At 32.5% G+C, this 23,016-nt stretch overlaps 1 protein-coding gene across 1 annotated transcript in view; it reads left to right on the top strand.

Annotated features, from left to right (window-relative positions):
• POF1B (POF1B actin binding protein) overlaps nt 1–19,361 on the top strand; it is a 121,175-nt gene extending 101,814 nt beyond the window's left edge. The window contains exons 9-16 of the mRNA XM_019824047.3: nt 2,620–2,712; nt 3,569–3,682; nt 4,478–4,630; nt 4,959–5,078; nt 6,529–6,657; nt 7,479–7,561; nt 14,951–15,065; nt 17,419–19,361. Coding sequence (XP_019679606.1) covers nt 2,620–2,712; nt 3,569–3,682; nt 4,478–4,630; nt 4,959–5,078; nt 6,529–6,657; nt 7,479–7,561; nt 14,951–15,065; nt 17,419–17,424 — 813 coding nt within the window. The 3' untranslated portion in view covers nt 17,425–19,361. The remainder of the gene's footprint in view (nt 1–2,619; nt 2,713–3,568; nt 3,683–4,477; nt 4,631–4,958; nt 5,079–6,528; nt 6,658–7,478; nt 7,562–14,950; nt 15,066–17,418) is intronic.
• The last annotated feature ends 3,655 nt before the right edge of the window (nt 19,362–23,016 follow it).

Below are 23,016 nucleotides of genomic sequence, written 5' to 3'. Positions count from 1 at the left end.
CTAATTTTGTGATTCCCTCTTAATTCTTAAAGGATATTTTCATTAGATACAGAATTTGTAGTTGACAGTTCTTTTCTTTCAGCACTTCAAAGTGGTGTGCTATTTCCCTCTGGCCTTTAGGATTTCTGATGAAAAATGTGCTGTCTTTTGAGTTGTTATTACCAATAGTTAAGTTTCTCTTGCTGGTTTAAAGATTTAAAATTTATCTTTAGTTCTAAGAAGTTTCTTTGGATTTCTTTGGATTTATTCTATTTGGAATTTGCCCAACTTCTTGAACTTATATTTACAATTTTTGCTAATTTGGAGAAGTTTACAGCCTTTATTTCTTCGAATACTTTTTCAACTCCCCCCTCTTTTTTCTTTCCTTCGAGGATTCTTATGACATGTATATAAAGATATGTCTTATACTCCCACAGGTCTCTGAGCCTCTGTTCAATTATTTTCCAATCTATTTTTTCTCTGATGTTGTGATTAAGTACGTTTTTATTTTTCTACCTGATTCTTTGCTCTGTTGTTTCCATTTTGCTTTTTAGTCCATCCTTTAAGGTTTTTGTTTATTTTTTTAGTTATTGAGTTTTATAATTCTAAAATTACTGTTTAGTTATTCTTTATACCTTCTATTTCTTTTCTGAGATTTTCTGTTTTGTTGCTGAGACTTTATTTTTGTTTTAAGTCTGTTTGTAAATTTTTATTAAAGTATGTTTATAATGACTGCTTTAAAATCCTTGTCAGACAAGTCTAACATTTCTGTTATCTTGATGTTGGTATCTGTTAATTGTTTTTCTTATCAAGCTAAAATTTTCCTGGTTCTTAGAATGACTAGTGATTTTTTAAATTGAAATCTGGACATTTTGAATATTATGTTATGACTCTGAATCTTATTCATATCTTCTGGTTTAGTAGGCTTCCTTTATTTTTTATTATTTTTAATATAATTTATTGTCAAATTGGTTTCCATACAACACTCAGTGCTCATCCCACAAGTGCCCTCCTCAATGCCCATTACCTACTTTCCCCTCTCCCTACCCCCATCAACCCCCAGCTTGTTCTCAGTATTTAAGAGTCTTTTATGGTTTGCCACCCTCCTTCTCTGTAAGTTTTTTTTCCCCTTCACCTCCCCCATGGTCTTCTGTTAAATTTCTCAAGATCCACATAGTAGGCTTCCTTTAAACTGAAACAACAGAGGACATGGGAGAACTGCCTGTTACTATCAGCTGTGGGTGGATGTCCAGGTTCCCCATTCAGCCTCTGTTGACACTTATCCGGGGAGGAACTCCTTTTTCCTCCTAGGCCAGGGTAGAAATTGTGGTTGTCTACTAAGCCCCCACTGATTTCACTGTGGTTTGGATTAGAGAAGTGCCTCATAACTGTTCCCCAGTTGGCCGCCACTGACATTGCAAGGTGAGCGGCCTCATTTCTGTTGGGCAGTGATGAAAGTCCTTACTCTTCATTGAGAAATCTCTGACATCACCCTAGCAGGGAGGCAGAGCAGTATTAATACTGGATAAAGTGAAAGCCTAGGCTCCTTTCATACTCTCAACTGAACCACAGTGCTGAGGGTCTCATTTTGTTCCCAGCGGGGATGAAGGTCCCATCTCTCCACCTTGCCTTCTCTAACACCAACCTGGTAAGCGATGTTGATGGACCTTTTTAGAGCCTAGTAAGAGAGAAAGTCTACGTTCCTTTCTTGACATTTGATAGTTTGGGTGGCAGTAAATTTAAAAATTATTTTCTGTGGTGTTTGACTGGAATAACTGGATATTATCTAAAAGTTCTCTGCCTTGCTAGGCTGCTCTTTTCATGGTCCTTTGGCTAGATAAAGCAGGCTTTTCTAAAGACTTTTGTTGTCTGTTTCCAGTGCTGTTTCTCCAACACCAGTCAGTGATACATGAAGCAAGAAAAAAAACCCAGAAACTCACTTCTGTGTTATTTTTTGAGTACAAATCTTCCTAACCAGACTTCCTTCTTTCCACCTTTCCAAGTCTTTTTTTTTTTTTTTTATACATAGTAATGTCCAGGGGTTTTAGTTATACTTAGCAGAAGGAATAAAGAAAATTATTTCTACTCTAGCTTACCAAAAATGGAAGTTGTTTGTTTTTTAAACCATTTTTTAAAAATAAGTGAGTTTAATCTAGTGAAAGGGATTTTCTCCATCTTCTTTAAAAATTGAGATGTTTCTATATTTCAAGGTTAAACTAAATTAATATTATATTCTTCTCACTTCAGGAAAAATCCATGCATTTGGAAGCACCTTAGGGATATGCATTTTATTATTTGAAGTTTGAATGCCTCATGTTTTCTAATCTTTAAATAAAGTATAAAAGCAAATTTAAAAATTTGCTGATAGATTTCTGTCTTGTGAGAAAGATGAAACTTCATGGGAAAAATAATAGACCCTTGTTCTAATCACATAGCTATGATCTCTTCAGGAATGCTGATTGAATTACTTGTGCATGTTATTGACAAAATGCCTTGTATCACTATTCTAATATTGATATATAAAAAATAAAACTTTAAATAAGTTTGTTTATGGGAATAGAAAAATAAGACTACTATTACTTATATTGCCTATTTGTAAATGCTAGTAAATACAAACCATCAATCGTTTTCTTCCTCCAGATGAGGGGTATGTCTGATAAATCACTCCGGCTAGTGCTGTCCACCTTCAGCAACATACGGGAAGAGCTTGGACATCTTCAAAATGACTTGACAGTAACACTTATTTTAATTTTTCTTTCCAAAGACTTACTAGTTCTTACCTTTCTAATGTAGAAATGAAGTCATTTAATCTACCTTGCAAAATTCAATACAGTGCAACAATATTATGCTCATCTAGACATATATTCTTGAAACAGTTACTTGGGGTTGAGAGAGGAAATAAAAGATCCCCAATGTCAAAATGAAAAAAGTTGGGCATACACTTATTATTTAGTTTGACACAAAGGTAATTTGATACCTAGATCCAGGAAGTAGCTTCCAAAATTAGAATAGTCTAACCCATTGAATGGGAATTTCCCCTTTTTTCTGTAATAATAAAGCATACTTTGAATTTCTTAGAATACTTGAAAACTCCTTTCTCCAAGAACTTAACCTTTTTAGTTGGTGGTTTTGGTGCCATTATCTAAATATATTTAGAATACCTTGAGCCTTTTTAGTTGGCATTCTTGGTGGCATTATCTAAATATATTTAGAATATCTTGCATACAATGAAGCCTGGAGTGGGTTATTTCATTTCTGGGTTCTGATGAACACATTTAGATTATAATTTGAAAATTCACCATCTGCTGGGATTAACAAAAAGTCTTTGCAGATTGGGGCAAAACATTACAATAATTTGAAGGTTCTGCTTCATTGAACTTAGAATTGGTTCATCAAATGTCTCTTAGAATGCAAATTTTTAAAGTTTCACCCATTTGTATCCTATATTTTGCTTGATTTTTTAGAATTATGTTTTATTAGACAACTGCAAACGAACCAAGTGTTTATTTAAGGCTTCAAATATAAACAAATCTTTGTATTATGTGATTGTTGACAAGTTCTGAATTATAACAAATAATTTTGCTTCTAGGCACTGGAAAATGACAAGATAAGACTTGAGAAAGACTTGGCATTCAAAGAAACTCAAATAAAAGAGTATGAAGAACTCTTGGCATCAGTGAGAGCAAATAACCGCCAGCAGCAGGTAAGTTGATATTTTCATTTATGATAAAGTAGATTGATAGATTTTCATATGCACAATTATTGACACATTGTAGTTATGACATATAATACAGACAGAATTAAAATATGATGGAACAATTTATTCATATGAGACTTGAGTGGCTTTGGTTATTTACAATGACTGAAAGACTTCTCATAAGAACAGATAACCTTGTATGATATAGATATAAAGTATATACAACCCACAATTATCTGTGCTGTTGGGAGACAAAAATTGTATAAATATTGAAGAGGTAAGTTCACTCATTCATTTAATCTACTAATATGTTGATTAAAAAGGTTCTGTAGTCTCAACAAATGTTTTTGCAGTGAATAAATGAATAAACTCTGGAAGTATTATCCAGATGTCTGAGCAGAGATGATTCCTAAGAAATTGTTATCAGTCCCTAAGGCTCATCCCTTCCTAATCTTCACTTCTATGACAGTCTCACATTTTTTCTCAGCTTCCACCTAAATAATCAGGTATATCATCATTTTGGTGCCTATTAGAAGGCAAAATATTGTCAAAGAGTAGCAAGAGTCAGATTGCTAAATTGGAACACTGAAAATTTGTTCAGTCTTAATTCCTTCTCATTCAAGATAAGCATATCACACTAGGGGCAAGAATCTATTTTATGGCTGATCTAATTTACCATGTAAGGGTAAATATATAATGGAAAAATATTTGCTTTATTTCATTGAATTAATCAACTAAGAGAGTACTCTCCTCCAAAAAAAGTAGATCCTTTTGTCTTATTTACTTGTGTTTTTTTTATAGCAAGGACTTCAAGACTCAACCTCAAAATGCCAAGCATTGGAAGAAAACAATCTCTCTCTTCGATATACATTATCAGACATGGAATATAAACTAAAAGAACTGGACTACTGTAAGCGTAATTTGGAACAAGAGAATAAAAATATCAGAATACAGGTACTAAAATTTTGTTTTAAATACACATTATTGCCTTAGTTATACCATTGTAATCCTAGAATTTCCAACAGTAAATATATGCATATCTTACATGTGTATATATCCCATTCCTCTTGAGAAAATATATGGCTGCTTTCTGATGATTTCATATGTGGTTATGTCTCATCTCACTGCCATTTGAACTATATAATGCAATTCCTAAACATCACTCTTGTTATTTCAATGCTTTGTTTAATCGTGTGATTTTCATCTTATAATAAGTCTTATAATATAATATGTATTTCCTTCATAACAATCCAAGTACGGAAAGTTATTTTTCCTTCTGTAGGTTTCTGAGACTTGCATAGGCCCGATGCTGCAGGTGAAAATGGATGAGATTGGCAATCATTACATGGAGATGGTAAAAAACTTAAGAATGGAGAAAGATAGAGAGATCTGCAAGTTAAGGGTATGTTGATCCTCCAGTGCATAAATACACAGGTCAGCACAAAGTTTCTAATAAGATTATGATGGTTTCAAGTTTAAAGCTACAAAAAAATCAACTAAAGGTAGAGTCAGGAATATGGCATAGAACCTTTTTTAAATACATATTACTGTGTATAGATATTGCTAAATTGTTTTCTAATTTAATCTTCTTAAATTTAATCACCTTAATTTAATCATGTTAACCTTCTCTATAAAAGCAAAATAAAACATTAAGTTCAGTGTTTTGGTTTTTTATTTTTATTCATTTACTTTTAGTGGTTGGGAGGAACCCGTTATGATTTTGCTTACAGCATGCTTGTGCAGTCAAAAGCAACATTTGAGATTATCCAGCAAAACCACAGTTTGATTTTTAAAAATCCTCACTTGACTTTGAAGGATGATACATAGCAAGAACTTTGTCAAGCACAAGGATAAAAACAGTGTTGAATTATGTACCTTTAATTGGCTTCAAAATTAGGATTATATTTGTAAGAATAAGTATATGTTACCTTATCTTGCAATTCTACATCAAATTGATTAATTCTTAATTTAATGATTCCTAAAATAGTTAAATATACTTAAATATTTAATGGAAAAACTGACCATAGGTTTTTCTCTCCAAATACCACCATAGAATTTTTTCCAAAAACCAAAATGAAACAAAATGTAGTTTGTTCAAAAGCCTACCAATTTTTCTAGAAGATTACCTTCACTTGTTTCTTTTTCATCCTAACATAACTAATAACCCTTCAACTTAACATCCGTCTATGTACACATAATGTAGTACAGAAGAAAATGGGTGGGGTTTGGAGTCAGAATACCTGTTTTGGAATTGCAGCTATGTTGCTTACTAGCTGTGGCACTTTATGTCATATAACCTCTCTGGTAATCTCATTTAACTATTTTGTGAATAGGATTTTTTTTTTAATTTTCTTAATGTTTATTGATTTTTGAGAGAGAGAGAGAGGGAGAGAGAGAGAGCATGAGTGGGGGAGGCACAGAGAGAGAGGGAGACACAGAATCCAAAGCAGGCTCCAGGCTCTGAGCAGACAAATCATGCCAGAGGAATACTTTGTGAACTCTAAATCACAATACAATATTAGTTATTATTAGTGAGTTTTCTTTAATTAATATCTGAAGGAATCTAAAGTACCTATTTCTTAGCTTTATTTTAATCGTTGTGGCCTAGGACTGCTACTTAAGTAATGCTTAGCCCTATATAGTAAAGACACCTTTAAAAAATGAGAAATTCTTATTGGCATTTTAATTCACATTTTTTATTCATCAAACTCTACAAATGTTTACAACTATTGGCACTTTGCTCTTCATTTCATAATTTCCTGTATGACTTTATGCCACTTAACCTCTTGGAACTCAATTACCTATTTTATAAATCATATCTATAATAATTCTTATTTCTTTTTAATCACTAGACTCAATTAAATCAGTACCAAAAAGATGTTTCAAGAAGAGAAGGAACTTGCAGTGACTTCCAATTCAAGCTTCATGAACTGACAAGCTTGCTGGAAGAGAAGGACTCCCTTATAAAACGTCAGTCAGAGGTAAGAAGGGAAGTGATAGAGATGGAGAGGAACTCAGTTAGGTATGATAAATACTTCCCATGAATTAGACAAGGGCACGTTTCCAAGACTCACTTTATTCATTAAGTAGAATGTAACTACGAAGAAGAGCAACATTCATATTTGAAGAGATATAATTCAAATGAAAGCAAGAATTAAAGCAAAAAGAGTGCTATTGTGCATTTAATATTTGTACCTTTATATCTCATTAGCAGTGAAACTTCCAGGAAGACTGTGAGCTCTTTACTAGAATATTAGCTGCTTCAGCAAAGGACTGTGTTATATTCCTCTCTGTATCTGTAGCATGTGGTCCAGGATCTGTTATAAAATAGTTTATATTGAAGAAAGGAACTACCAAAAACGGTGGCTGATGTTATATTGTTGTTATTGAACTAATGGTGTTTGTAATAATGATCAGTGATAGATTTTCAGTTAGAAAATAATACCTGCTTCCATATTGAAGTTTTAGTGCTTTTCTGCTATGACTATACTTTTCAAACTTTTTAGGACAAAAACTTTCACATCTATGAGAACCATGTCCATTCAATATCATGTAATCCCTCAAATAAAGAGATCCTACACCAGTTAGTGAATTCCTGCACAAGCATATAACGTAACTTATTTGGCACCATAAAGCAATAATATAACGTATTTAACAGATGGGATTAAAACACTCTTATGTCCAAGCTAAAGGGGGAGGAAAAAAAGTAATTATTCTTACTAACCTTATTAAATGATCAAACATGCTTCTTACCTCATGTTTCTACTTTTTTCAAATAATTATATTTTCTTTTATTTGTAAGGAACTCTCAAAATTGAGACAAGAAATGTATTCATCTCATAACCAACCCTCCAGTGGTGGAAAGACTACTATTATCAAAAAAAAGTAATGTATTTTTAAATGAAATTTGAATGCAACTTTGGTTATTATATAATCCAAGTTATAGCATGTTTAATTTATATATATATATATACAATCCAAGTTATAGCATATATGTGTGTGTGTGTGTGTGTGTGTGTGTGTGTGTATGCACACCCCTAGACAGAGTTTCTTTTCTGCAGGGCAGTGAATCTACTGAAGAACGGATATTTGCACAAGGGCATAGCAATTATAGTAAATAAAATTCTGTAGCACCTTTCCTGTATTTATAATATATCAAATACAACGTAAGTGAAAAACAAAATTTGTTGTTTAACCAACCATATTAGTCAATATTCTTTTAGTTGCACATGCCAAAAATTCAACTTAACATGGAAATTAGTTAATTCACTTAATTGGAATTGCTTGGTGTCCAGATGGATTTGTATGCTCAAAACATGTCTTCAGAAATATGTCTTTCTTTATCTCTTGGCTCTGCCTTTTCCCATGTAGACATCATTCTTAGGCATCTCCTCTCATAATAGCAATTTGACCACAGCTTACATCCCAGAAATTTAGCAAAGTCAAATAGAAAGTGACTCTTTAAGAACAGTTTCAGCAAAAGTCTATTTTGGATATTTCATATAAATGGAATAATATAAAATGTGGTCTTTTGTGACTGGATTCTTTCACCTTGCATAATGTTTTCAAGATTCATCCATGTTTTAGCATGTGTCAATACTTCGTTGCTTGTTGTTACTAAATAATATTGCATTATATGGATATACAACATTTATCCATTCATAAATTGATGGACATTTGGGTTGTTTTCAACTTTTGACTATTAAGAATGATGCTATTGTGAATATCTGTGTGCAGATTTGTGTGGACACATGTGTTCATTTCTTTTGAGTATATACCTAGGAGTGGCATTGCTGGGGCACATGGTAACTCCACATTTAACTTTTTGAGTAATGGCTAAACTGTTTTTCCAAAGCAGCTGTACAATTTTACATTCCCACCAGCAGTGTATTGAGTGTTCTAATTTCTCTCCATCCTCCTCAGAACTTGTTACTGTTTGTCTCTTGGATTATAGCCATGCTAAGGATGGGAGGTGGCATCTTATTGTGGTTTTCATTTGTATTTCTCCAATAATTAGTGTTTAGTATTTTTTCATGTGCTTATTGGCCATTTGTATATCTTCTTTGGAGAAATGACTATACAAATTTTTTCTCCATTTTTAAACTGGATCTACTTGCTTTTTTTACTGTTGGATTGCAAGAAATATTTATATATTCTGGATACAATTCCCTTATCAGAGATATGATTTGTAAATATTTTCTTCCATTCTATGGGTTGTCTTTTTACTGTCTTGATAGTATCATTTGAAACACAAGTTTTTAATTTTAAGGAAGTCCAATTCATCTATTTTTTTCTTTTCTTACTTGTACTTTGGGTATTATATTAAGAAACCATTGCCTAACCCAAAGTCATTAAGGTTTATACCCAAGCTTTCTTCTAAGAGTTTTATACTTTTACCTATTACATTTAGATCTATGAACTATTTTGAGTTAATTTTTTATATGGTGTTAAGTAGGGTTACAAGTTCATTCTTGTGCATGGGGCTATACAGTTGTTCCAATATCTTTTGTGGAATATACTATTTTTCCTCCCCCGCCCCAATAAATTAACTTGGCATTTTTGTCAGTAATCAAAAGATCATAAATGTAAGGCTAAATTTATAACCTCTCAGTTTTACTCCATTGATCTACTTGTATTTATATAAGTACTGATCTATTTGTTTATGCAAGTACCACACTGCTTTAATTACTATAGCTTTTTAATTTGAAACCAGGGGTATGAGTTTTTAAACTTCTTTTCAGGACTGATTTGGCTATTTTTGGTCCTTTGCTTTTCCATATGTGTTTTAGGATAAGCTTGTTAAGAGATTAATTAAATATGTAGAAAACTTTGGGTATTATTGCCATGCTAACAGTATTAAGTCTTTTTATCCATGAGCATGGAGTCCTTTTCCATTTAGATCCTCTTTAATTTCTTAAAATAGTATTTGATAATTTCACTGCATAAGTCTTAGCCTTCTTTTTTGTTAAATTTATTTCTAAGCATACTATATTTTTTATGTTACTGCTAAGTATACTATATTTTTTATGTTACTGTAAATAGAATTGTTTTCTTTTTCTTTTTTTATGTTTTAAGTTTTTTATTTAAATTCTAGTTAGTTAACATATAGTGTAATATTAGTTTCAGGAGTAGAATTTAGTGATGAATCACTTACATATAACACCCAGTGCTTTTATTTGAGTATACTTGACACACAATGTTACATTAATTTCTGGTGTATAATGTACTGATTCAACTTCTCTATATGTTATGCTACATTTATCACAAGTGTAGCTACCATTAGTCACCATGCAACACTATTAGAGTATAATTGACTATATTCCCTATGCTGTGCCTTTTATTCCTGTACTTACTTTTTCCATAATTAGAAGGCTGTATCTCCCACTCCCCTTTACCATTTTGTCCATACTGTCACAATACTTCCTTCTGTCAACCATCAGTTTGTTCTCTATTTACAGGCCTGATTCTGCATTATGTTTGTGTATTTTTTTTTAGGCTTCGTATGAATGAAATGCTATAGTATTTTTCTTTCTTTGTCTGACTTATTTCACTTTGCATAATGCCCTCTAGTTCTATACATGTTGTTACAAAAGGCAAGATCTGATCCTTTTATGGCTGAATAATATTCCATTTTATATATCTATATCTATAGGTATAGATATAGATAGATATAGATAGATACAGATACAGATATATAGATATAGATATAGATATATAGATATATATCTTCTTTATCCATTTCATATATCATTTCAAACTAGTATTTTTGTTTTCTTGGTTAAGTACTCAAGAGTAGAAATATTAGACCATATGGTATTTCTATTTTTAATTTTTTAAGGAAAGTTCATGCTGATTTCCAGAGTGGCTGTACCAATTTTCATTCCCATGAATAGTACACTAAGTTTCCTTTTTCTCCACATCCTCACCAACACTTGCTATAGCTTGACATTTTTTATTTTTGCTATTCTGAAAGTTGTAAGGTGATATCTTATGGTAGCTTTGATTTGCATTTTCTGATGATTAATGATGTTGAGCATCTTTCCATGTGTCTATTGGATATCTATATGTCTATTTTGGAAAAATGTCTACTCGGGTCCTTTGACCTTGTTTTGAACATATTGTTGGGTTTTGTTTTGTTTTTTTTGGTTTTGAGGTATGAACAGTCTTTATATATTTTGGATGTTAACCCCTTATCAGATATATCTTTGCAAATATCTTCTTCCATTCAGTAGATTGCATTTTTGTTTTGTTGATGGTTCCTTTGCTGTGCAATCTAGAAAATGGCTGCCAAGGCCAATGTCAGAGAAGTTATTACCAGTGATTCTTCTAGGATTTTTATGGCTTCAGGTCTCACATTTAGGTCTTCAATCTATTTTGAGTTTATTTTTGTGTGTGGTATAAGAAAGTGGTCCAGCTTCATTCTTTGCATGTTGCTGCCCAGTTTTCCCAACATCATTTGTGGAAAAGACTATCTTTTCCCCGGTATGTTCTTGCCTGTTCTGTTATAGACTAATAGACCATATAAGTTTGGGTTTCTTTCTGGACTTTCTATTTTGTTCCATTGACATATATGTCTAGTTTTTGTGCCAGTTCCATAATGTTTTAATAAATTCAGACTTGCAGTATATCTTGAAATTTGGAATTGTGACACCTGCTCCTTTGTTTTTCTTTATTTTTTTCCTATTAGAGATGAATATAATATTCACATATGTTTTTTTAATTTTATTTTTTATTTTTTAAAATTTACATCCAAATTAGTTAGCATATAGTGAAACAATGATTTCAGGAGTAGATTCCTTAATGCCCCTTACCCATTTCTCAAGATTGCTTTGGCTATTCAGGGTCTGTTGTGGTTCCATAAATATTTTAGGATTGTTTGTTCTAGTTCTCTGAAAAATGTTGTTTTTTTTTTAAGGGATTTCATTGTATCTGTAGATTGCTTGGGTAGTATAAACATTTTAACAATAGTAAAACTTCCAACCCATAAGCATGGTATATGTTTCCATTTGTTTGTTGTCTTTAATTTTTTTCATCAATGTTTGACATTGTTTTCAGAGTATAGGTCTTTGACCTCTTGGTTAAGTTTATTTGTAGGAATTTTGTTCTTTTTGGTGCAATGTAGATGGGATTGTTTTTTAATTTTCACTTTCTGCTGCTTGACTATTAGTTTATAGGAATTTAATAGATTTCTGTACTTTGGTTTTGTATCCTGTGACTTTACTGAATTCATTTATTACTTCCAATTGTTTTTTATAGAGTCTGTAGGATTTTCTATGTTATAGTATTATGTCATCTACAAATAATAAAAGTTTTACTTCTTCCTTACCAATATGGATGCCTTTTATTTCCTTTTCTTACCTGATATCTGTGGGTAAGACTTTCAGTACTATATTGAATAAAAATGGTGAGAGTGGATATCTTTATCTTGTTTCTGATCTTAGAGGAAAAGCTCTGTTTTTCACCATTGAGTATGATGTTAGCTGTGGGTTTTTCATATGTGACCTTTATTATGTTAAGGTATTGTTCCTCTGAACCCACTCTGTTGGCAGTTTTTATCATGAACAGAGTTGAATTTTGTCAAAAGCATCAGTTGAGATGATCATATGATTTTTATCCTTCCTTTGCTGATGTGGTGCATCACTTTGATTGATTTGGGAATATTGAACTATCCTTGCATCCCCTGAATAAATCCCACTAGATCATGGTGAATGGTCCTTTTAATGTATTGTTGAGTGTAGTTATCTTTGTCTGGTTTTGGTATCAGGGTAATGCTGGTCTCATAGAACGTATTTGGAAGCTTTTCTTCCTCTTTTATTTTAGGAATAGTTTGAGGAGAATAAGTATGAATTCTTCTTTAACTGGTAGAATTCACCTATGAATCCATTGGTCCTAAACTTGTATTTTTTGATAGTTTTTTTTCAACTAATTCAATTTTGTTACTTGTAACCAGTCTGTTAAGATTTTCTATTTCTTCATCCAGTTTTGGAAGATTGTATGTTTCTATGTATTTATCCTCTTCTTCTAGGTTGTACAATTTTTTGTTTATAATTTTTCATAATATTCTCTTATAATGCTTTCTATTTCTGTGGTGTCAGTTGTTACTTATTTCTTTTCTGATGTTTTTACTTAAGTCCTTTCTCTTTTTTTCTTGATGAGTCTGGCTAAGGATTTATTAATTCTGCTTATCTCTTCAAAGAGCCATCTCTTGGTTTTATGCATTTTTTTCTTTTTCTTTTTTTTTTAGTCTTTATGTCATTTATTTCTTCTCTAATCTTTATTATATCCTTGCCTCTACTCACCTTGGGCTTTTTTTGTTTGTTCTTTTTCTAGTTCCTTTAGGTGTTAAGATTAGATTGTTTATTTGAATTTTTCTTATTTCTTGATTTAGGCCTGTCATCATTATATATTTCCCTCTAAGAACTGCTTTCATTGCATCTGAAAGATTTGGGACCATTGTGTTTCCATTTTCATTTGTCTTCATGGTTTTTTTTATTTATTCTTTGACTTGTTGGTTGTTTAGTATCATTTTGGTTAGCCTCCATGTGTTTGTGTTTTTCCAGTTTTTTCCCCTTGTGATTGATTTCTAGGTTTATACTAATGTGGTTGGAAAAGATGCATGGTATTTCAATCTGCTTGAATTTATTGAGACTTGTTTAGTGGCCTAACATGTGATCTATTCTGGAGACTATTCCATGTGCACTTGAAAAGAATTTGCATATTTTCCTTTGTGAGGGAATGTTCTGAATATATCTGTTATATCCATCTGATCTAATGTGCCAAAGACACTGTTTTCTTATTGATTTTCTGTCTGAATGGTCTATTCCTTGATGTAAGTGGGGTGTTAAAGTTCTTTGCTATTACTATCAATTTCTGTCTTTATGTCTGCTAACATTTGCTTTTATGTAATTTAAGTTCTCTAATGATGGTTGCATAGATATTTACAGTTGTCATATTCTTTGGTTGGATCAATCCTTTTATCATCATTCAATTCCCTTCTCTTTCTCTTGTTACAGTCTTTAAGTCTGTTTTTTTCTGATATAAGTATTGCCACTCTAGCTTTTTTGTTTTTTATTTTTTGGCTTCCATTTGCAAGGCAAATGTTTTTCCATACCTTCACTTTCAGTCTTTATGTGTCTTTAGGTCAGAGGTGAGTCTCTTGTAGGCAGCATATAGATGTGTATTAATTTCTGTAGCCATTTTACCACCAATGGCTTTTGATTGGAGCATTTAAGTCATTTACATTTACAATAACAATTGATAGGTAACTATTGATGAAATAACTTATTGCCATTTTGTTATTTGTTTTCTTTCTTTTTTTGTAGTTCTTGTCTTTTCTTCTCCTCGTGTTCTTTCTTTGTGATTGGTAAGTTTCTGTAATGGTGTGTTTGGCTTTATTTCTCTTTATTTTGTTGTATATTTATTATAGGTTTTGTGTTTGTGGTTACCATGTGGTAGAATTGTTTTTCTTAATTTCATTTTCAGATCATTTATTGCAAGTACACAAGATTAAAATTGATTTTTGTGTATTGAATTCTATTCTTTAACTTTGCTTTTAAGTATTTCTTTTAAACTGTTAAAACCTATAGTCTGGGACTAATGTCATCCCACTACTAAGGCAATATTTTTTCTGTAGTTTCTTCCTGATGCCCACCATATTAGGAAGGTCTTCCCACTCTTGTTAGTGACACACAAGCTATTCCCTTTACTGTGTGAGCTCCAGGGATTCTAGGCTTCTCTTTCCTAGTTCTTTCCCCAGGTTCAGTAACTTTTTCACATGCCTCCACTAATCAGTACTCATCCAAAGACTTGTAGAAAACCCTCTACAGGTCTCTTGACCTCTATCTATATAGTTCTCTCCTGTCTGGTGTTCTACCCCACACTGGATGCTTTGGCACACCTTTACTTGAAATTCAGTCACTTCAACTTTGTGAGACTGCAGGGATCTATTTGGCTTCCTTTTCCCTGTCCCGTGACCAAGAAACTCTCTAGGCAGTGAACTAGGCACTTGTATGGTTCATATTATTTGGTTCCCTTCTGTAGGACCATTGTCTTGTGCTGCTAGTGGTCCATCATTGCCAGAAGCAGAAGTATTTCCCTTTTACCCTTTTAAAATAATAGTAGTAAAGCTTTGTACAGTAAGAGGGGATTTTCTTTTTAGAGTTAAAAGGCATTCAGAGCCATGTTAGTTTAATAAGGGGTTTTGAACTAGGAGTGACTAAAAAGGAAGGAGAGTCATTTTTTTGTGCAGCTGGTAAATTAACTTTTTTTGTATAGGTACAGGACACAATATCCAATCCTAGGACTCCTTTATGATGATTATGAATACATACCACCAGGTAGTGACACACAGACTATTGTGATTGAGAAAACAGAAGACAAATGGACTTGTGTAAGTTCACTTGGGTATTTATAGTCATATTAGTTGTAGAAATTTATATATATCCTAAATATAACAAATAGCCTTCAAAAATTGTGGTAAAATACCAAAGCAAACTAAAATATTCCGGTTTGATTTTCTCTTAAAGATTTTTCCATGTTTTCCTTACTGATATATAATGTGAATTAAGAAACTTTGGGATGATTCATACATGGATAATATAATTCTTATTGAACTAATTCCATTGAAATTTTCAAAAAAAAACCTTCTTTTTTCTAAAGCAGGTAGACAGTTATGAAGAATGACAGACGGAGAAGAGACATGTTTTAATAGCGTTTGTCTTGCAGTCTTGAATATGCTACTTATTCCTGTAGATAGAAACTTTTTAATATTTTGAAAGGAGGTGTGTTTGTCTTTGTCAATAGATTGTAAGAACCCCCAGCTTTAAATCCCACAATTATAGTGGTGCTGATGAAGAATACTTTATAAGTCATGTACTCTAAAACCTACCTTTTATAACATCCTCCAAGATGACCAAGTGACATGGACCTTAGCATCTTTCTAAGTAGTCCAATGCATTGCTAAGTTGGCTGATTACTAAAACCCTGTTCTTATAAAGGACTGAAGCTATTTTCCTAAAACTTTTACTTATTGTTCTGTTAACTTTTAAAGTAGTGAACATCAAACAAGGGATATATTTACCCTAGTGCAGTGGCTATCAGGGACAATTTTCCCCCCTAGGGGGCATTTAGCAATGTTTGGAGACATTTTTGGTTTTCACAACTAGGGATTGGGTACTATTGGCATCTGGTGGGTGAAAGCTAAGGATGCTGCTAAGGATCATACAATGAGCAGAACAGTCTCTCACAACAAAGAATTGTCCAGCCCAAAATGCTAATACTGCTGAGGGCTGAGAAACCTTGTTAACATGACAGAATCATCATGGGGGGGTTTCTTCCTAATTGTATACTCTACATTACTGCCAAGAGAGTCTAAAAGTAAACCAATGATAATGATGGGAATGTATGATATCCCTCAAGTATAATGGACAGAAAATAACATTGAGGATCATAGCTTTAAAACACACAGAATCTAACTTTAACACTGAAAATGACAGCCTTTGTTTTATTATATTAAAAACTGCTTAAATACCAAAAGCAGATAAAACTAAGCTATGGTTATTAAAATCAGGAAATGGTTATCCGTGAGGGAAGGTACTGATTGGAAGGGAGCATAAGGAGGATTACTAGGGTCTTAATGTGCTGTTACTTGATCTGCATAATGGTTGCATATATGTGTTCAGTTTGGAAAAATTAATTTAGTTGTATACATATATGTGTACTTTTTCTATAGGCTTATTATACTTGAATAAGTTTTAAAATGCCTAACTATATATACAATGATAAGCAATAGATAAATGCACAAATGTCAATTATTCTGCAGAACCTTTTAAAGAAATTTTAAAATTGCAGAGCTATAGTTAACAAAATATTGCAGAAATATTGTTAATAAATTACTGCTAATATATAGTTAATAAAATTAAGTCTCTGTTAAATAACTCACACTAAAAATGATCTTTTAGATGAATAAGCTCAAATATTTGAATAACAAGAATTTCAAAAAGTTTTTAGCCTTGAAGCCCATCTCTTAAGTACAATCAGCCATCAATCTTGATTATATGGTTGTCTATCATCAGTGAAAGCAACCAATATTTGGTAGCCCCCCCCCCACCAAATAATAGTTTGAGCTTTGACATATATTGTGTTTCTCAGTCCATTAGTTAGCTGAGAACTATTTATTACTAATTAAATGATAAAGGCTACTTGATGGCCCAAGAACCAGTAGCAAGAGAAAGTCAGCATAGGATCTAAAATTTGTCACTCAGAGATTATTTGATACTGAAATTTAAGATTGGAAAGCAATCACTGCTACTAACCACATGTGCCCAAGAGGTAGCATCAATATGAGGACTTGCCAAATAAAAGATCTACATCTACATCAAACTGATATTTGAAGGGGATTAGATAGTGAGAGAAAATTCAAAATATATTTTAGTAACTTCACAGATGATAGATCTATATTTATTAACAGATATGTTTGAACATATTTCACCTGTAAATAAGACAGCAAGGAAGAAATCTATTCAATCCTCCCTTCAGTTATTGAAACACATACCTTGAAAAAAGTCAGAGAGACCATTGTTTCACTGAATATACATATAAAATGTTACCATAAAAGTGCAGTACATTTCTTTTGGTTATATATATATAAATTTAAATCATTGTCCATAACTGTATACATACAATAAGAATATCTTAAATGAATTATGAACCAATTGTAAACTAACTTTTTTTTCATTTTCTAGCCATGAATGGATCTCCAACTCATAGGAGTTTTTTTTTTGTATGTGTCTACATTAGTACTTTGTTATTTCCCATAACTAAAGGCCAATCCAAATTTTGAACCATGCTACTACCCAGTGAATCTAATGGAATTAATTAGTTCTGCAAATGACAGTTTCTTCAGCCACTTATGAAGCCTAAATGCTTTCTATCACATTTTTGTATTCAATATAGCAACATGCTGTTTGTTTAAACTCCAATTCCAGATACTGTAGAACATAATCTACTGGTTTTCAATAGGGTGCTTTCTAGACACTGAATTAATTTGTTGGGGTAGAGACTTTACAAGTTATTATTAGAAGATTTTCTCTGTTATTAGATGTGCAATTCAGCTACAAAATACTGTTTTTAACCAAAAAAAAAGAAAAAAAATACTGTGTTAAAAAAAGTTTAACTAGTATATGGTATATACAGCATATATTTGCTTTCATCACATTAAACCTTGTGACTAAAAGAGATACTCTATTACATGCTATTTATACCTCTTAGAAACAACTAAATCAAAGGTGATGGTTAATTTCATTTAGCAGAGAAGTAGGATAATATCTTTTTAAAAAAACTAAATCCACTACATTAGTCATTATGCTATTATAGTTCTAAGAACATATCAGTGTCTTGATTTGGCAAATCTGTTCTTTCAAAGCATATTGTCCCCAAATGAGCCTACCCCACTTCTTTAAAAATATGTAATACCATATTGTAGTAGTGGGAAGAAGGCAGGCAGGCATTTTTACAGAAGTATAAAACATGTAACATTGAATTGTATAAAGGCTTAGGGAATACAAAGAGCAAGAACAAATACTTGCTATCTATATCCTATTTGGGAGAAAAAGATTTTATAGTAGAGTATTTAATGCATTTAGAAGCTGGTTGATTAATTGGGTTCTAATGACTTTACAAAGTGAATGAAAGTATTTTCCAAATACATTAGTAGATGAAAATTAAATCTTAATTTCAACCCCTCTGGTTAAAGTTAAGAATTGGCAAAAATTAAAATGTTTACATTTGACAAAGTATAGATTAAGGCAGTAAATATATTTGGGCTACATGTGAATGAGGTTTTGCAATGAAATACCTTTGAATATATCTATATAGAATTGCCATGCCTGACAATTATATGCTAATAATTACTCATTATACTAAGAAACCATTAAGGTAGGAACAGATGAGGAATTACACTAAATCAAACCATAAATGAGATAAATGTTTTTAAAATTCTTATATAATATTTAAATAGGTCTTGATATGAAACTAAGAACCTTATTTTATTATCTTAATACTTTGACTAAAATGTTAAGCTTTATAATGTGGATTAATACAATTCCAATTTTATCACTATTTTGTGATATTAAATGTTAATATTCTTCATGAGCTATACAGTCCTTAAATTTTTTTCCTTGGTGTAGGAACAACAGAGCAGTTTCTCTTCTGCTAACTACACATACATGTAACTACAACAAAATTACGCCTTGTTATCTACCCATTACATATGATAAAATGGAAGTTTTTAGTAGCCTGATAGATATGGTAGTCATGCTACCATGACATATGAAAATTAGAACAAGTGTGATTTTCCTAAAATGTTCTTAAATAAAAATCACAATGTCCAAAATTTGGGGCAGTTAAGAAATCAACAGTTCAGTGACTCAGTTGATCCATGCACAATGGATGGGTATTATAATGAGGTGCTCATTATACTTAACAAACTTAAATGTATGTATTCCTTTTCCAATTTGTGGTTAAGATTAATAGAAATAGTAGTGATATTTTTCCTCTCACAAGTTTCACACAGCTTATCTTTGAAAATTGCACAGTTATTGTCAAGTGAGAAATACCTGTTTATCTAATTTCTATTCCAGTATGTTTTGCTTTAGATATCAAATAAAATGGAGACTGTGCAACTACATGCAAGGCAATTTGTTTAAGTGTCTAAATAAAATATGTTGAGGCACCTGGGTGGCTGTTGGTTAAGCGTCTGACTTTGGCTCAGGTCAGGATCTCAGCATTCATGAGTTTGAGCCCTGAGCCCTACATCAGGCTGACTGTTGTCCACTCAGAGCCTGCTCCAGATTGTCTATCCCCCTCTTTCTGCCCCTCCCCTGCTTGTTCTCTCTCCCTCCCTCTCTCTCTGTCTCTGTCTCTCTCTCAAAAATAAACAAACATTAAAAAATATGTTAAGGGGCACCTGGGTGGCTCAGTTGGTTAAGCATCCAACTTCAGCTCAGGTCATGATCTCACAGTTTGTGAGTTGGTGTTCCATGTTAGACTCTGTGCTGACAGCTCAGATCCTGGAGCCTGCTTCAGATTCTTTGTCTTCCTCTCTACCCCTCCCCTGCTCATGCTCTGTCTCTCTCTCTCTCTCCCTCAAAAATAATTTTTAAAAAAACATAAAAAATATGTTAAGTATCTGTATGGTTTTTGTGGAAGTCCTAGCAGGAAACATATTTTTAGCTTAGCTGTATATTTTCATCACAAAGTTATTATCATGTGAATGTTTATATTAGAACTAATAAGCACAACCTTAATTTAAAAAAAAAAAAAAAAAACGCCTAATGTGAACTACTAGAGACAACACTGTAACATAGTTGGACCTCTGGTTGATGCAAGTTTCTGCTTTAAATGAGAATTTCTTTGCTTACAAACTTAGTCTTTCAAGTTCCATAACTCATTGTTTCAAATGTTTTATGTTTCTCCCTAACAAAAACCATTCTCACTTATTTCTATTATTGTAATCTACAGAGATGCCATGTAGACATAATTGTTTTGAAGGTAAATAATAAGCTGTGAAAATACTTTTCTCTACAAGGTACCTCTCCACCACAAAACACCATTATTAAATTTATTGGATTTCCATAGTACTTTTCAATAAAAATATAATGTATTTCATGCTCATCCTAGAATATATAAAATAATAAATATAATCTTTTTAAAAGTAAGGAATGTAATAATTACATTCATCTTAATAAAACCTTTAACATTTAGTGACAAAATAACACATACCTCTTTTGAGTCTGCAAAAGAACACTGGAATTGTTATATAACACAATTAAATGATAACCAGGCAGTCTTGGTAATCTTGAATTGGTCTCTTGTAAATGAGATGTCGTTAAGTCCAGAGTCTTTATGTTTGGTATCCATCCCATTACGTTAAAATAATTTTGTTATTAAAGTTTATGTTCCAGAGATCTTGTATGTTAAGGGATAGCCTTTACAATATGCTTTGCCTCAGTAATTGGTATGCTAATATAATCAGTGTTGAACACTCCTAGCTTATGTGTGCCCAGGTGAAACAGACCAATTTATTAAAATGGAAGAATATATAAACTTTTTGAGATGGTTCCCTAAAGGGTTCTGATGACCCAGCCATGTTATGATAGGGAGGTGGTGCTGGAATCTAGGATGACAGGGTTTTGGACTCAGGAGGTGACTGGGACATACATTATGGGTTAAAAAGGATAGTTTCAATATTGCCAATTGGTCCAGATTTTAAAACAGAGTAGCGTTCTCTTTGGAATACTCAGATAATGCTCAATAGAAAGGGATAGCAACTGGAACAAGGCATAGGAAAACATTTTTAGTTCAGGGTACCTAGTGCTAGACCATTGACTCTACAAATTACACAATTTCTAATGTGAGGCCTCCAAATTCCAAATAACAATATACACTTCTCATTCTAGGATCCAAGGTTCTTAGACCTTTCTTAAACAGTATCAACTTTACAAAGCTAATTCTTTTGGAAGGACAGGGTGAACCTGAACAAAGTTGGTAAGATTCTCTAATCCAATGATATTCTAGGGTTTTAATTTAGTTCTGTGTTTTCTCTAAGTGAAGCCTTATTAGTCTCAAGAACATTATTGAATAGAATTCCAAGTCTAGCCAGTTTTTTTTCCTTGATTCTCACAAGGGGAATAGAAAGATCTGAATTAAGAGGATTCTTTTGTTCCTCCACCCTCATGAGACATAATTTTTTTTTCCCCTGGAAGTAGGCATATTTAAGAATTGTGCAATATTTTCCTTCAAAAACTTTTAAAAAGATGTCAGGGATTTAGTTCAAGTTAAACCACTGGGAAAAGGGGATCTTAAATTATACCAGTGAGGGGTAGGTAGGTAGGTAGGTAGGTGAGGGGAAGGGTGAGGAAGAATATAAATGAGACAAAACTGGCCATGAAGTGATGATTGCTGAAGCTGGTTGATAGCTATCTAGGGCTTCATTATATTCTATCTAGGGCTTCATTATATTCTATCTTTGCAAATGGTTGAAAGTTTTCTGCAATAAAAGCTATCATATCATATATATGTATATATATGTATATACATATATATACACATATCTATACATATATTATACATATAAATATATATAATACATATCTCTAAGGGAAGTTCAAAGTACAAACTGGTGGTTGTCCTGTATGAGACACGAGTTGAATTTGAAAGCCCTACCTGAGTAACAATTTCCTCTGCATCATGGTATAGGTCATTTAGAAGTGACAATCATACAAATCCATCTCCACATAATGACTGTGAACTGATCTGGAAGAATTATTTTGTGGCAATTCCCAAATTATTTCTCCTTCTCTAAAGGTACTTTGACCTGCATTTTTAGATGAAATCTGTTTTACCATATAAGGTGGGCCTTGCTGGTAAAATGTGTATTTTTTTTTAATGTGTATTTTTTAAGAAAATCTTGTTTGTAACATGGACTGAATACTTGTTTAATTTTTAACTATATGCTTAAGTAATTTATTTTTTTATATAATTTATTGTCAAATTGGTTTACATACAGTACCCAGTGTTCATCCCAACGAATGCTTTGAATTCTTATCTGTTGTATCTTGACTGAAGTTTTCTAGAGCAAATTCATAAGTGAAAGAAAGAAAATGCATCTATTTTTCTCCAGCTACACTGTAACTATGAACTGGAATAACCTCTTCACATGGCTTTCTGCTTCTTTCAGCTTCTCTACAATGCCTTCCTCACATAACCTCCAGAGCGATCTTCAAAATGTAAATCATATTAATCCCGTAAAATCCTCTAATGGTTTCCCATATCAATTTCTCACCTCTTATCAGTCAGTCTCCCTCACTGTGGTCCAGCCAAAGCTTGTTCTATCAGGTTATTTGTATTTGCATGCTTCTTTGCCTTGTATGCTCTTCCACAAGATCTTAATGACTCCTTCCTCCTTGTCACTCATGTCTCAGCTGAAAATCCATGTCTTCAGTACAGATTGCCTCTATCCACTCATGCACAGCTATCTATTTAAGCAAATTTGCCAAAGCATACCAGAATTACACTGGAAGATTTTGTCTACCACATTATTAATCCTATGGTGGTAACACATGGGAGCTTACTAGAAATGCAGAATTGTATGTCCCATCCCACACCCACTGAATCAGAACATGTATTTTAACAAGATCCCTAGGTGACCCCATTAAAATTAAAGCTTAAAAAGCACTGGTCTAACATGTAATGACTAAATGATTTCTTCTTTTTCTGTTAGTGATCACTAAAGAATAATTAACCCAATTGACAGTTTTAAGCAATAGGGCTATATATCTAGG

Source organism: Felis catus, chromosome X (assembly GCF_018350175.1).
Source record: "Felis catus isolate Fca126 chromosome X, F.catus_Fca126_mat1.0, whole genome shotgun sequence".
Taxonomy (NCBI): domain Eukaryota; kingdom Metazoa; phylum Chordata; class Mammalia; order Carnivora; family Felidae; genus Felis; species Felis catus.
Note: the sequence above shows the minus strand (reverse complement) of the source record. Positions and strands in the feature narration are given on the sequence as shown.